Source organism: Cavia porcellus, unplaced genomic scaffold (assembly GCF_034190915.1).
Source record: "Cavia porcellus strain 051 isolate PalLab524CR breed Dunkin Hartley unplaced genomic scaffold, mCavPor4.1 scaffold_10, whole genome shotgun sequence".
Taxonomy (NCBI): Eukaryota; Metazoa; Chordata; class Mammalia; order Rodentia; family Caviidae; genus Cavia; species Cavia porcellus.
The window spans coordinates 11,262,096-11,278,807 of NW_026947493.1; the positions used below are offsets into that span (position 1 = coordinate 11,262,096).

At 36.2% G+C, this 16,712-nt stretch overlaps 1 protein-coding gene across 1 annotated transcript in view; it reads left to right on the forward strand.

The window, feature by feature from the left end:
* The window catches only part of Kcnh8 (potassium voltage-gated channel subfamily H member 8), a 356,910-nt gene that overhangs the window by 186,818 nt on the left and 153,380 nt on the right, over positions 1-16,712 (forward strand). The window contains exon 5 of the mRNA XM_063256994.1: positions 501-741. Within this exon, the coding sequence (XP_063113064.1) occupies positions 501-741 (241 nt within the window). The remainder of the gene's footprint in view (positions 1-500; positions 742-16,712) is intronic.

Genomic DNA, 16,712 nt, shown 5'->3' on the forward strand with positions numbered 1-16,712 from the left:
GCTCCTGGTGTAACAGAGTGTGCTGTTTTGCAGTAAAGTTTTATTGTATAAGTAGGAGTACACTCTAAAATAACAATAAAAACATAAACCGGTAACATATGTGTGGTCATTAGTAAGTATCAATTGTGGTATATATTTCTCTATGCTATATTTGTATATGACTGGCAATACAGTATCACCTCAAAAAACAGCATCACCTCAAAAAGATGAGTAACTTGCTGGGATGCCTCATTACAGTGATTACAGTGTCACTAAGCAATAAGAATGCTTCCTTTCCATTGTAATCTCTTGGGACCTCATCATATACGAAGTCCATTGCTGACTGAACCAGTTATATGACACATGAACCAATATATGTCGCAAGTGTAAAAGTCACTTGTAAGATCTACTTACATAGTAGGCATGAATGATCCTTTTCATAGAAGTGTGTACTTAATGTACTGTGTTCCTTGCTTCTAATCTTGTGCCCCTCCCCTTTCTTTTTTTGTCTTTATCCACAGAATGTTTTTGTAGATAAACCAGCGTTTCCGGAGTATAAAGTTTCTGATGCAAAGAAGTCCAAATTCATACTATTGCATTTTAGCACTTTTAAAGCTGGCTGGGACTGGCTTATATTGTTGGCGACGTTTTATGTTGCTGTGACTGTACCTTACAACGTTTGCTTTATTGGCAATGATGACCTATCCACAACTCGGAGCACAACAGTCAGTGACATTGCAGTGGAGATTCTTTTTATTATAGGTAAGATCCAGTAGCTGGTTTCCTAGGAGATTTGCATATGGGAATTAAGTGTGTTCCAGACTTTTCTGATGGGTTTGAACTAAAATGATTTGCATGGACATGACTCAGCCTGGATGCAAATTTTGGAGAGGTACATATTTGGATTTCTGAAAACTGCCCCTTCTGGTTGTTCTACTGTTCCTTTATTCAAAACAATCTCAAATGATGTTCTGTGTTTCTGTACTCACTTTGGCAAAATGAGGTAAGAAAAGACTTACTGGCTTTTCTGTTTGTACTTCCACCATCCATCATTATACTAATTGTATGGCGTTAGACATAGGGCTTGGCGAGAACCCACCTCTAGCATTCTAGTAACCCTGAGCAGATGGTTCTTTCTTCACATCTTTCCAAGTCCTTGCAGTTTGCTGCTGGTAGTTTCAGTAAATGATGTGGTGGCAAAAGTAAAGGATTACATAATAAGTGAATCAAGACAAGCAAGAGGGTAGGCCCCAATGGACGTTTGTCAGAATATTATTGGAAACCTCAGTTGGTGCTACATCTGTTCCAGACTTGAGAACCTCTTCCTACTTTCCTCTGTCTTACAGCCTAATGCTTGTTTGCCCAGGTAGAACAGATTCTGTGTTTGTTTTAAGGCTTCGGTTGTCTCCCTGTTGTGTTAGTGAATGTAACTTGCAACTGATCCTACTCCTTTACCTGGCTGTGATAATGAAGGGCAACTCTGAATGTAAAGAGGACAGCATGTTTGGGAAACAGTTCAAGCAAGTAGCTGAACAAAGTAATGAAAAATGGACCGTAAAAGCTAAAAGACAGAAGACATAATTGAGGTTGATCAAAACTGTGTTTGAGCGGTGGTAATTTATCCATAGTGGGTACTCTAACAATATTGGCGCATGCTTGCTCTGGACAAATGTGTGTATTCTTGGTATAACTTCTGCATGCATGTTGTCATTGTATCTTTTGGACACTGCTCAGGCTCCTGAAAAGGCCCCCATTGGCACCCCAAAAGTGGTAACTGTAGTATTTAAAGCCACTAGATGGCAATGTTGTCTATTAGGTAGTTTTCAAGGCTACAAACTCAATTTAATTTTTTCAATTAAAGATATTCTTTGATTAAAAGGTATAATCATAAAGAGTGCTACTAAATCACTGTTTTGTGGAAAATGATATCTTTCTGATTGAAACAAGAGTTAAGGATAAAAGTCATAGATAAATTGGCTGTATCTAAACATCAATCCATAGCGAGTTTACATTCCCTTACTCTGAGCTTGGATTCTTTTCCCAGTCATTCTTTATGCACACGTCTGTGATCATCCTGAGCACACTCTCCGTGATCCTGCTCAGAGTTCTCAGGTCCCGGGCAGTCAGCCCATATGTGCAAGACCACGTTTCCTTCCGTGTAATAACTAGCTGACAGGTTTTGTGAAATGCGATATGTAAGTACCTGTTTAATGCGTATTTCATCACCTGCTTATTGATGGATTCTTTGATTCTGCAAATAGGACATTTTGCCTGAAATTTCCTCTGAATATTTGACATGGCAAGGACATAGGAATCACGTCTAGTGTTATGCGCTCAGTGGCAACATCTTATTTTTCTCTGTGAGAATTCATATCTAAGAAAGAGATATTTTATGAATTTTTGTTTGGTTGTTTGTGTTTAGGCTGCCTCGTTCTTCTGAATTGATGGGGACTATTTTGCTCCCTAACAACTATGGTCAAAATCCTTGGTGTCTTCTCTCGTCTGCTGAGACAGTCAGCAAGATGTTTCTCCCAATGGGCGATACCCATCCATTACTAACTACATGACAAAGTAATGGAAGCCCTATTTTTTTGCAGCTTAGTTAATGTAAAGCTTACTTTGGAATTTCAGATGTTGGTCTTCCAGTCCTATTAGTGTCACCCTTGCCTGAATTCCTACTTCCATGAGCAGTAAGAACACCCTCACTCTTCTCTGCTCAGATCTTCTTTTACTTTGTCTTTAAAATGACAAGTACATTAATTACAAAGTACTTGAAAAACAGTTAATACTAACATCTCTCCAAATGAATTTCCCTGAACCTGTATTCTATACATTTTTCACAAAGTTTGCTTAAAAATGATGCTTGATAAATGAATTAAAATACTAGAGAAAAATGCATTGTATCTTTACAATACTAACACAGTGTTTGTACCATTTAATACTTATTAAATTAGTATTTGTGATTAATTCAAATGTATTTTCAACATACTATTTGCTTTCTATTTCGAGAATAGTGTCACTCAATTGGAATCTTATAATCATCAGTTGGCTTGGTTTTACAAAAGTTTAAGAAGAAAAGGTTTTCACATAGTTAAAAGATGGTGCTTTAAAAGTATATTGTTATTTGCATCAAGTCCACACAAGTGTTAACCAATATAATTATTTTAAATGTGACACAAATAAAAAGAGGAATGATTAAATAAAAAAGAATTCATAGACGAAATTAAAGTCAGGAAATTACAGATGTCTTTGGGGTTTTGCAATATATTTTAGCAATGTACACCTCTAGAAATCTTGTGATAAAAAAATCTAAAGGTGATTAATATAGCATCTTGCTGGATTTATTGTTTCCTCAAGACTCATTTCTCCAAAGACCACTGAGTAATACTCGTGTGGCATGACTGGCTGAAAACCATTCTTTTTTCAGATGGAATCACCATTTTAAAGAATAGTGTCTAATTTTGTTAATCAGAACTTAAATATAAATAGCGAGCTCAAAGCTCTCCTGGCTACTCTCTCACTTCTAAATTAAATTATTTTGCAACCTGTGTTAGTTCTCTAAATCAATAGGGTGCAATGCTTGGCTGAGTTACACAGTTAGCCATTAAAGTTACCCGTGTGATTTGAAAATTGTCATAGTTAAGTCAGCTGCTGATTGAAAGTCTTACAGAAACTTAAAATGAGGAAGTACCAGAATAGTTATTTTGTCCAATTTTTCTTACTTTATAGGTGGGGAAACTGAAGCTTGATTGTCTTTCCAAGTTCACATAACTGATGGCAGAGGAAGGTCTCCAGGTTGTTGGAGCAAGTTTCTTGTTTATGAATTGATAGTCAGTATGATTCTGTTGTATGAAAAGTTTTATTCAGCTTGCTTTCTTTTGTTTATAGTAATGAAGCAGACAGAGAAAGAAGGCCAACTTGAATCACTGAAATTTTGATAGTGAAGCTGCTATATACCAATAACAAGTCATCTCCCTCATTTCCTTAGTAAAAACACAAGGAACCTAAATTTGTGCAGGCGGCACTACGCCCAGACCCAGAGATAAATTATGAGCTGTATAAACCATGTTAATTCCTTCCCATTAGTCTAATGCTAGTATAGGGGTGAGTATGTATCAGTTTTATCCAGTGGGGCATAAATCAATCTTTTGGGGAGGAGACTGCCTGAAACAGTACGAAAAAATGAGACAAGCAATGGGAAATACTTTCATGCTCATCCCTCCTCTTACTCCAGGGTGTATGAGTGGAACGGTTATGATGTTACTGGAGTCATCTTGTGATCTTTAGAGACAGGTGGCATGGATGTAGAGGGTAGAGCAGAAAGTCTGAGATGCTGAATCTCCACTTTCTTGGGCAATATAAAATGTTCATTCCATTGATGCTGTTTTCAATAGTCTATTCTGTCTATAATACCTATATCACTAAAATACAAACACATATATACCACTCACTCATTTTTGGCTCCTTTCCACTGGGCTATTTTGATGACTCTGAGCTATAATCTCTTAAAAGGAAATAGACTTGCTTTTTTCCATTTTATCATTCCACTGAGGGCCTATTTAGCAAGAAATTTGCTCCCCCTTATAATCTGCTCTTATAGCCAGAAAGGCTTAGGTCATAGACTACACTACAAAGCTGTGACTGACTGGCTTCTATCTCTTAGATTTCCTTAGGAAATTCAATGTCTAAGGAGACATGGTATTCAATTGCACTTTTAGTTTATGTCCACTTTAGTCATCATCAAGTTATTTAATAAGACTTCCAAAATGATAGAATAGAAAGATCAATGATGGAAAATATACTAAAAGCATAACAGCTTGGAATTTTCCAGAATAGAAAAATGCATATAAATTCTGAAATCAAAAGACTATTCCAGGTACCAAACTGGATAAATAAAAACATTTATACAGCTAAACAATTAAGAGCAACAATATAAACTATAAAGGATTAAAACCAAAATCTTAGATTTTCTAGAAGGAAAGAAAATTTACTTATGAAGGGTAAAAATTAGAGCAAAATTGTATTTCTCAGCAGCAACAGAGACTAGATACAATGAGATTATCTGGTTTATAAGAAAAAAAATACAGTTTCCTTTGTTCATGTCCACCCTCACCCTCTCCTTCTCTTCTTTCTCTTTCCCCATCTCTTTTCTTTTTCCATCTCTTTAATTTTTTTCTGTCAGTTTACTGTTCTTCACAAAAGGAGACATATTGAAGACATTTCACAAAACAAAGTAAAACAGGTTTATCATTCATAGATTCTCACTAAATCGACTACTATAATATGGAAGAAAAGGAACCTAGTAAGAAGGAATGGATCCAAGATTAAAGAGAACAAAATTAGAACAAAAACTGATAAAATGTGTTAACAAAATTAGACTGTTGGATGAAAAATATGCTTTGATGGACCCAAAAGAGAAAAAAGCAAATCATAGCAGACTGATAAGTTTAGTTAACTATTGAGTAAAAACATATTAATGCGTTTTATGTATTTTGAATAGGGAGAAATCAAAATTTTAAACAAGGGTGACCAGATAAAAGCAATGATAGGGAGATGAAAAACAATATGTCATGTTTCAATATGCTCAGAATAAGAGTGATAAGACTAAGACTTAGGAAGGTATTGTTAGACAATTTTTCAATTAGTTGTATGCTTTAAACTTTAAAAATACCTGTGAAACCTTAAAAAAAGAAAATGGTTGATGATTTTCAAACACCAGGCAAAAGAAAAACACAAAAAATATGGAATATTATCTATCCAAAGAAAAGGAAAAGAAGAAAATCACATAAGGAAGAAAAAAAATGAGAATTATAAGATGAAAAATTTAAAAATTAAAATAGGAATGATTTTAAGATATAAACATTTAGTAAGTAGTCACTCATCTACTAAAAGAAATAATATTCAAATGAATTTTTAAGTCAATAAATAAGCTAGTTATAGAATTAGAATTAATGTAAAATGACTCAGAAAGTAGAAATATACCAATGGAAAGAGAAAAGTTTGTTACGTAAGTACTAACCAATGGAAATGGGAATATTAATAACAAAAATGCAAAACTTAAGACAGACCTTTTAATAAAGATGTAATTTTGTCAATAAAAGAAACTAGATATTGAGTATACATATATGCATATATGTATGTATATTTATATGTTGGTATATAAAGTTAATGTGATCTAGAATACATAAATCATAGGTTGCGATGGAATTATATGTACTTATTTTTAAAATCAAAGGATATTAGATTATTTTAAAACAGTATCAAAAAGCTGAAAAGCTAGGAAACTAATGTTGCAAACGTTTGGAAAGCTGAAAAACATAACTGACCAACAGTATCATTTGGGCAGGATTCCTCCCTGTGGGCAACTAGTGACCTTCTGGGCTGGATAATTCTTTTTTGTGGGGACTGGCCTCTGAATTGCAGGCTGCTTAACAGCAACTGTCTTATTCCATGCCAATCACATGTGTGCTCCAATGTAACAAAACTGTCTCTATACACTGTCAGTGTGATAGAGGAAAGAACAGAAATTAGTGCTCTAGAAAACAAACAAAACCAAGAACAATTTGGTAGCATCTATCAAGCTGAAAATGCACGTACTCCAGATTCAACCCTTCTCCTTCTAGGTGGAGAATTGCTTGAAGATGCACATGGGGAGCTGAGCGTTATTTTCTGAAGCAAGATAGTGAAAACAAACTAAATGATCGGCAAGTACAGGATATAAACTGGGTGTTCATGCGTGTATGCAATGAAACACTGGGGAGATTAGTAAGCCAGTTCCCTGAGACTAAACACTGCTGTCTACCTTTAAAATTAAAAACTTATTATTAACACAGTCACAATCTCTTCCATACTTTTATTCTTTTTTTATTAGTACACGTTTGCAATACATAATGATTGCATACATGGTGGGAATTTGGTACATGTAACATAACGTATCTTAATTCTTTTCTTACCCTTACCTTTCCTATCTTTCCCTGTTCCTTCCACCTCTTGGCTCCCTCCCATTTGCAAAAGCTCTATTTCCATTTTCTCTTCTATTCTTTTTTCTAACCCGTTTTCCTCCTCTTCTCCCTTTCCCTCCATCTCTGGATCTGGATATTTGAAAAATATCTTCCTACTTAAAATTATCTGTCTTTTATTTTGCTCTTCTTTTATATTTTATAGTTTTGTATAACAGAAACAATGCAACATTTAAGCTTGTGTGACTGACTTACTTAATATTACGGTTTCAGAGTGCATCCATTCACCTACTAAAGCTGTATTAGTACATTAACATTGCCACAGCAGAATTGAGTAGCTTTGAGAAAAATATATATTTATAATTTGGTTCTTTACAAAAAAAAAAAAATTGCCAGCCCCTCATCTAGAGCTCTAGTTTCTGACCCAGCATCCCCTTTATCATAACAAATGTGTTGTAATGCCTCCTCACTTTCCACTGATTTCTTTTAAAAAGTCAGCATAACACATTAACTGCAATTTCAAGAAGAGCACAAAGAAAAACATTTATGATAATTTCTTGCTTATTTCAATGTGTAAGGACTGTACCAAAATACCACCAAAAAACAAAATGAGGTACATACTTGCACTTATAATAAACAAATGCAAATTTATGAGAATTCTACTGAAGAAGTAAAAGCAAATTGAAAGGCCAGAAGTGTAAATAGACATAGAACAGGAACCAACAAGAGGTAAGTGTCAGTGAAAGCCCATCTGTATATGACAATAAAAGCTGAGAAACAGCTAACTCGGGGAGAGATCGAATGTTAAGAGAGATCTGCGAAAATAGAAGCCAAGCATTCTGGAAAATCAGATGGATCTCATTTCTACATGAAGTATCTTAATATGTAACTCTTGTGATTAGACCTGGGGATCAGTTATGAAGTGTGAAAGCGATCCTACAATCCTCTGATAGGAAAACTGGACGTGTTTTGTGGTGAAAGACAAGCACACATTGTATGCACCATCCTGTCCAAGACTAAATATGTAACACATCAGTTACACACCAGCAACACTCAGCAATCCTTATGGCAACCCAAAACACTCCAAGTTTGCTTGAAACATGTATTTGCTTAGTGTTTTTTTAAGTTTATGACCTACGTTGGTTTAAGTAGCTCCCTTTCACTAGTGCGTAGTGGGATCAGTATCAACCAGAGGTGGCATGTTAGAAATCTATGTGTTTTACTTTAATTCAAAATCATGACTACCATCATTTGGTATTGATTTTGTGCTTTTAAAATGCAGTTTACATATTTACAATGACTGCACTGCAAGTAGTGTGAATAGAATTCCTATAAGTGCAGTATTTCTTGTGAACATATCTCCATATTTTGTTTCTTCCTTCTTTTGTTTTTAATGCTTTATTATTAACAAATATTTCTGTTCACCTAAAAGTCTCCATATTTTGCCATCTCAGACTTTTTATCTCTTCACGCTAATTTTATTATCACATTATGATGCAAATAAAGCAAGTGTATTTGTTTATGCATAGGTGAAGAAAGTGGGAAAAATATAAGCAGTTTGTACTACATATAGCCAGTCACTGTTCAAGGTAGGATTAAATGTTTCATTTAATTTTAATATTTCACTTGTAAAATGGGCAAATTTATAAGTACCATCATTGTGCGGATTTAGTGAGGTAATTATATCAAGAAATAAGCTCACGTACCATCCAATCAATAGTGAGGATTATTTCCACTAATGTTTCCAGAGAGGAAAGACTGCCTTCTACCTTCCTAGATGCGATGGCTGGGACTGGGACTGAGCATGCAGTCAACACAGGACAGATAAATAGGAGGAAAAACACCCAAACTTTGTACTAATTCCTTTATGTCTATGTAGGAGTTCTCATAAAGAAAATGAAGAACTGCAGAGATCATTAGACCCAAAAGCTTATCTACCTTTTTAAACAAAGAACACTTAAGTCATGAGACTGTGGCAAGACAAGGGTCTCAGGCTAGGAACAATAAATTGTAGCCCAGTGACTACGACACTGCTGAAACTTGAGGAAGATTCCAATTATTTTAGTAGCTGTGTTTCTCTAGAGCCACTTCAGCATCAACTCCCAGTCTTAACCCATAAGAATTTTCCTCTCTTCCTGATGCAGTCAGGGCAACTCTCCCATGGGAAACATTATGACTTGCTTGGAAGAGAGATCAGAAAGCCTGTCCCACATCTGCCCTTTCCTTGGTACCTTTAGCTAAAAATAGTTAACATGCTAATGTGATACATCTTGGGGTATAATATTCTGAATCCCTTCAAGCTATCAAGCCCACATCTTCCCAATTTGTTTTAATATCAACTATTTTCAGAACACCTACATTCTTGTACTTACACAATATAAAGGAGCTACTTGTGAAACTGAGATACAGCAGATCATCCCATATCCTAGGAATACAAGTGCCTGGAACCCATTTACTACTTAAGTGATTAGAGCCTTCTTCAGATACAAACAGAGACTTTGCTCAGCTTCCTGTCTGAAAACTCAAGAGAAATTCTCTGAATTACCACCCTCCTACATTTACCTAAGCCAAGCTCTTTTATCTGCAGTGCACCAAGGGACCAGAATGAATCAGATCATCCCACATTATATCAGATTTAATCAGGCCGGTGTCCTCCCATTAAACTTTCCATCCACACTTCTGTGAACAAGAAAATGGACTTATCTCCATCTCATGGCCTCTATTTTTTTTTTTTTTCTGCTCAGCTCTGATAGTGCTGAAAGGTAAAAGTTGGGCTTCCATTAACTCATTCTAGAAGGATAACTCAATCACTAGCATTAGGTAAGCTGGGATTTCTCTCTCTTCAAGAACTCTATAGTTTGCTGGATCTGAATTCCATCCTAGTAGTATTTACAAACGTGTTTGTTTCATGAAATTTCCCCCCCCCCAGTGTCTTCATTGCACACAATCTCCATACGTATGCCTTTTTCCACTCAGTGTGGAGCGGAGGGATAATGTTTTATAATATGTTTGTATCAATCTTCACTACTTTCTAATGGAAACCAAGCCCGCAAAAGGGGAAGTTTAATTCTGTCAAATCCTTTTGTCTTTTTCTATCATGATAAAGTACAGAAAGTTCAGTAGAATTTGATAGGGTATAGATATTTCATTATTACTTCATTGTACAAGCAAATCTTAATTTCTTTTTTAATTTTATTTTGAAAATGGTAAGATACAACAGAACAAGACAGAATAAAGCCAACTAAGATCATACAGTGAAATTGGTACAGAAATTCACAGCAGGTTACCGGGATAACAGTAATAAGTATCACAATACATTTCGCTATCTTTATAATAGATTCTTTCAATCACGTATATCAAAATGAGATGAAATACAGAATATTATAGAACTTATCAAAATGGAATATTGAGTAGAGCAGTACCATTAATCAGAATAGAGCAAAACAGTAATAAAAATATTTGCCTTCAAAGAGATGGTAGAAGGAAGTCCCCCTTATTTGCTATGGTCAACCTCCCTGGAGATGCTCAGATTTCTGGTTCCTATTTGCTAACGGGGGTGGGGGGGCAGGAGAAGGGGGTTAGGGGAAGTGGGATGTTTGACTCTAGGCCGTGCATCAACAGGTTCACTATTGCTTAGCAGGGAGGCAGGCTGGTTGTTTGGTTTCACAGCGTCCTAAGTTCCAACATGGCATGGATCTCAGGAGCTGCTGGTGATTTTCCCCCTGGAAGAGCCACAGTCTGCCACACCGCCACTGCTTACCAGGGCAAACCCTGATTTTTAAGACAGTCATTTCCCCCCAAAAGTGCAAAGATATATCCTTTACTTAAAAGAGTAAAGCTAAAGGTGACTAGGATATTTGAGGAAAATATTTCTAAAAATAAAATTGAAATTTCATGACATTGAGAGAATTAAATAAAATTTGTCCTCTGTCTTAATTTTCTTATTGCTGAGATGCAATAGCTGACACCCAAAGGTGAAGGAGGAAGGTTTATTGTAGCTCACAGTTTGTAGAAATGTAGGTTCAGCATTGGCTCCAGTGTAGGGTGGCATGGCCGAGGGGCGTCATGGAGGAGGGACAGTTCATGATGCAGAGAACAGCAAAGCAACCGAGTAGTGAAGGAGCTGCCCGTGACTCGCAGCACTCCAGGATGACAGCACCCTCTTTCTGCCCCTCACGTTCAGTCCAGGCTGCCTGCCCTCACCCACTCACACCCAGGGTGGGGCCCCTTAGTCCTGGCATTGCACCTTGAGTAAGTCCCAGCATCAGATCTTCAATTCCAGCATCACATACTCTAGATCAAACCACCTCTGAGAAGCCCCGCCTATGGCCACATGAGGCTTTGGAGGGGTGGAGAGGAGATGTCTAGATACAACGCTAACACCCTTAAATGGATAAAGGGTTTCGGTGTTCTTGGACTGGATAGTTTGGAGTTTTGATTACTTGAACTCATTCATCTTTTAGTGTGTGGGTACCGATTTCCTCCCCTCTCCTCCATCCAGTCTTCCTCCTTCCCTGTCGTTTACACTCTCCCAAATATTTTTACTCTGACTTTTTAGCCATGGGGTAGTAACAGAGGCTCACACATACATCTGTAAACTTCCATCTCCATTACCCAAAGCCTTAAGCAAGTGAAGTGGAATCTGTCCAGTTTATTTAACCATGCACACTGGTCTTGCATTGAGTAAAAGTATAAGCAAAAGCATAAGCAAAATGTATAAGCAATGCCAGGACTAAGGGGCCCCACCCTGGTGTGAGTGGGTGAGGGCAGGCAGCCTGGACTGAACCTGAGGGACAGAAAGAGGGTGCTGTCATCCTGGAGTGCTGCGAGTCACGGGCAGCTCCTTCACTAGTTGGTTGCTTTGCTGTTTTCTGCTTCATGAACTGTCCCTCCTCCGTGATGCCCCTTGGCCATAAGCAAAAGTATGGCAATCATAGTTCTGGCTCATATTTGACCTTTAACCCCTGTAGCTACTTACAACCCAACTGTGAGAATATTTAGTGTCTATGAGTTTATTTGAATATGAATATTGTCTATTAATATTACAAGATAAAATATTTGAAATATTGAATAAGTGGAATGTACTATCATAAGCATTAATCATTGACTGGAAAAGAAGCAGCTGCTCATCAGCTGTTTTCCACTAAATAAATTTAAATCTAAGAATAAAGCAGTAATTATATAAAAAACAGAAAATTACCCTGCTGTGCTACTTCAGATTCTTGGTGAAGGGTAACATAGTCAATGTCTTACTGCAAAAGTCAAGAGATTTCTTGTGTTCCTGGGAAGAAAAAAGAGAATACATTGAAAATAAAGATAATGTTTTCATTCTTGCTATTAAGAACTTCCAAATACGTTAGCTCAAAAGTACCTACTTAAGCAAAGACTAAAAATGCATATAAATTATCAGTTCAAGTATTACTTCTCTAGACTTTTCAGAATTCTGAATGGAAAGATGGACACTGTGGTAAATTAGCTACTGGGCAGATACCCAAGATATGTGATTACTGTATTTGCCTTAACTATTTGAAATTGCAAAGTAGTGTTTTCTGTTTAATTGGTTCAAGCATAGCAATTGATACTTTCCTTAGTCTACTGATAATGGACTCAAGTTTGATTCACTACCAGATCTTACTAGGTAGACGCACAAATTCTTTCAAATACCCCTACCAGTCTTCACTGTGAACAAAACCATACTCAAGGTTCTCCATGAACCTACATTTTAAGGTATTTTCTTTTAATTTCTTCTCTGTCTCCATAGAATGTTAATTATGTAAACTTTTAAAATTAAATAATGGGAAAAAAGATGCTCCTAAGTGAAACCCATGACTACCATCACTTTCATATTAAATCCTTCTTTTTGTTGTTTTCTCTCTCTGAATCTCTCTCTGAATGTGGGTGTGATCGTGTTCTATGCATATTGGTGGAATAACCTAATGATAATATTAATTTTAATATTTCTTTTATGAATATGTATAAGCACATTTAACAGTTTATTAATATTTTATAGTGTGAAGAAGGTGTTTAATCATGTCTCAACTGTTCCACATTTAAAATTTTTTGCCACTGCAATAAAAAAGTACAATGAACACATCTGTTCAAATGTATTTGTTCACTAACTAGGCAGATATAGATCGAGTGCTTGTTATTTACCACGCAGTGTTCTGGGTGTTAGAAATGCAACAGTGAAGTAAATAGCTGGAGACCTTGGCCCCTGTAGGATTTATGACCCCATATGAAGACAAACAGTAACCAAACCAAGCAGTAAATGATATATGCTAGGTAACAGTGAGTTGATGTAGAAAAATAAGGTAGATAAGGAAGAAAAAATTAGTCATAATTTTAAGTAAAATGGTTTGGAAAAGTACAATTAAGAAACAGCATCTAAATAAAGATGATGGGAATATGGAAACAATTGTTACAGCTCAATAGAGGGAATTGCAGGTGTGAAAGGTCCTTCTCCTACATTTAGAGATATTTTCAAAAGGAGTGATATTAAGCCAAAGAATATTAACACATGCAGATTGAAACATATTTTCAAAGGATTTTAAAGTCACATAGACGTACAATATTTCATCAATCAATAAAGTTTTACTTGAAATGTAGTTTGTGCACATTAAAAGCCATTGTGAAAACTTTTAGATTAAACTTTGCTTTCTGAATGCTTTGTAATACTATTAAGTCACTTCATTTAATAGACTAATTCAGATAATACTATCAATATTGCATTAGTGTTATTTATTCATATTTTTAATAGCTGTAAGAATATAGATTGGTATTTGACATGCACAAAGCTACTCTCACAGCATCCATCAGCATTGTGCTCTGTATGCTACGGAGAAAATTGGTATATCCCAGAATGCTGCTGCCCTCTGCCTTACCTGTTACCGAAAACAGGCTATGAAGAGTTGGTGTTCATAAAATATGGAACAACACTATTTATTTTGAACAAGGCAGGGACATTAAGAGTGGAATGTTACTAAATTAGAATCCCAGACAAAAATTGAGTTACTGATTTAGAAATTTATTGCAGACTAATTCTTTTTTCCATTTGCCTCTTACCAAACATGAACTCTGCTATGCCATCCTCTTTTCTTTGTACTTTTTCAAGTATGCTAAAATAAAAACTTTATCTAAGTAGAAATGACATTATTCACGTGATTTATTATTCCCATTCCAATATGTGGAGTTAGCATTTATCATGGGAATAAACTCCTCTCTCTCTCTCTCTCTCTCTCTCTCTCTCTCTCTCTCTCTATCTCTATCTCTCTCTCTCTCTCAATGACTCCAAAAGTTTTCTAAAAGTGTAAAACAGATATTAGATATCATGAGAACAAATTTGGCAATCACTTGGGTTTGCATGTAATTCCTTACGTATTGTGAAATTCGTTACATGTTTGTAGAGGGCTGATAAGATGTCACCCAAGTGAGTAGATGGGGCAGATCTTCAACATAACATAGAAATTTCTTCGTAGTCTGGACTTCGTGTCTCTATTCTTTCTTTTTTTATCCCACTTGCTCCTCCGTCCTGTGGCTCCAGTCACACTGAGTCATTTGTAGTCCTGTGACTGTGACATTTCTTTCTCTTCCTTCACAGCCTTTTTACTCCTAGATAAAGCAAGACAGCTCTGTAGATCCTCTTTATCCAGACCAGTTGTCCATCAAGTATCATCTACGAGCTCTTCTCTGAAGTCTTCTTTAATCTTTCTTTTTAGGTTCCTTTTCAGGTTTCATTAACCCCATATCATAATTGTCTATTTCTCTACCCACTATATACTATAAGCAAATAGAAGGTATCTTAAGAAATCCTATAGCTTTTATACCTACCAAATCTTGGCAAACACACAAGTCCTCGTCAAGAACTTGCAAATGGCCAAGTAGAAAAGCTTAGCAACTCTTAATGATAGATGTTAGGATGCACCCTTCTTGAAAGATAGCCAAGGAGAGTGGGTTTGTGGACATAGAAGAGTTGGGAAATGTCACAGCCCCAACTCAGCTCCATGCAGTTAAGCCTTCTTAGCAAGGTGTGGTAGCACACAGCTGTAATCCCAGAACTTGGGAGGCTGAGGCAGAAGGATCACTTGAGTTTGGTGCCAACCTAAACTTCATAGTGAGACTATATCTAAAAAGTCTTTTCAATTAATTAATAATAATTATTTAACTGATGTTAGCGAATGTAATTTAATCCAATCAAGCTTGATGTAAACATGATAATATGGCTTGATGATTAAAAAATGTGCTGTAAAAGTTGAAATCATTCTGTGTATGGCAATTGGGGAAATTTGTCTATCACATGGAAAACCGTTAGCAGCTAGTAAAAATGTAGTGATGCCCTTCCCCTAAATTGTCTAGTATGATTCCAAAACTTCAGGGAAAACATCCTGGTATATTTTAGAATAGAGGTAGAGCTGGTTCACATCACTGTCAGTGAAGGTTGATCAGAAGAGAAAGGCCGATAGGAAGTGGAATGAGAGGCCATGAGTGCAAAGTACCTGGAATAAGGAGGGGCTCGCCAAAGTGGACACAAGCGAGAAGCTGTGTTTTTGTTTCTTCACCAACTCATAATTCTACATAAGCCCAGATAGATAAAAAACAAAGATTCTAGAGCGGAATGTTTCAAGAGATTTTCCAGAAATAAAGCCATCGGATAAATATCATACTCTGAAAAACGAAATCGAACAAAATTACAGGATCCTTGGTGTTAAGCATATGGTAGTTAGTCAGTAAATTTATGTTGAATATTTGAAAGTGAGAATTTCTGGGAATTGACGATAGTAAATAAGACTATGATTCACTTGGGCTAATTCAGATACTAACAGATAAAACAGATGGATTCACCAAGAAACATGGTGATGTAACAGGTTTATTTTTAGAAATTAGTGGTACTATATAGCTACAAAGATACTAGAATATTTAAAGCATATTTATGTAATTATCTCATTTTAAAATGCAAAGCCTTTTTAGAAGACCTATTCCATTCTTACTTTCCCTGACTTGCAATGTTGGTAGAGCTGGTCACTCTCTCTCCTGATACTACTTTAATTCCAGTCCCTATAAGCTTGGGATACATAATTAAGAGCCAATTAAACTGTAATATTCATTCCAGTGAAAAGATCAAGAGTGAAACTCAAAGAGTTTGAATGATTTTGTAAAGAAAGGAAATGTGAAGTAATATGACGTAAAAACTTATATGTTAGACTGTAGACTTAAGAGCATTTTCACATTTATTATTTCATTTAACAACTGCAAGAAAAGTACAGAAGTTTTTCAATCACCTCTCATTTGCCCATCAGTGCTTGTAGGTCTTTCTGTATTTTAAACAAATGACCCCTTCTTCCTTGGCTTCTGTCGAGTTCTGTTGATTTCCCCCCACTCCATAGTGCTCTTACTCGCTCTCTTCCATGAGATTCCTCTCTGTTTTCTGTGACCTAAGAAAGTTCGCTCCCAAGCTCACTCCTCTCTCTAGTTCCAGGTAAGATAAAAAAAATATGATTAATGTTTAGATTTTAAAAATTTATAACTGTATATTTGGTGGCACACGCCTGTAGTCTCAGTACACTGGAAGCTAAGGCAGGAGGATCGTTGAGAGTTTGAGAGCAGCCTGGACTACAAAGTGAGCTCCAGGCCTGCCTGAACTGCTTAGTGAGACCCTGTCTCAAAAGGACCAAATAAACAAATATTTGTTATAGTGAAAGACACATTGAATTAATTGTCTCAAAATACTCCCCCTCGTTCTTGCCACTATCTGAAACAGTTCTGCAAGTCCTTCTTTGT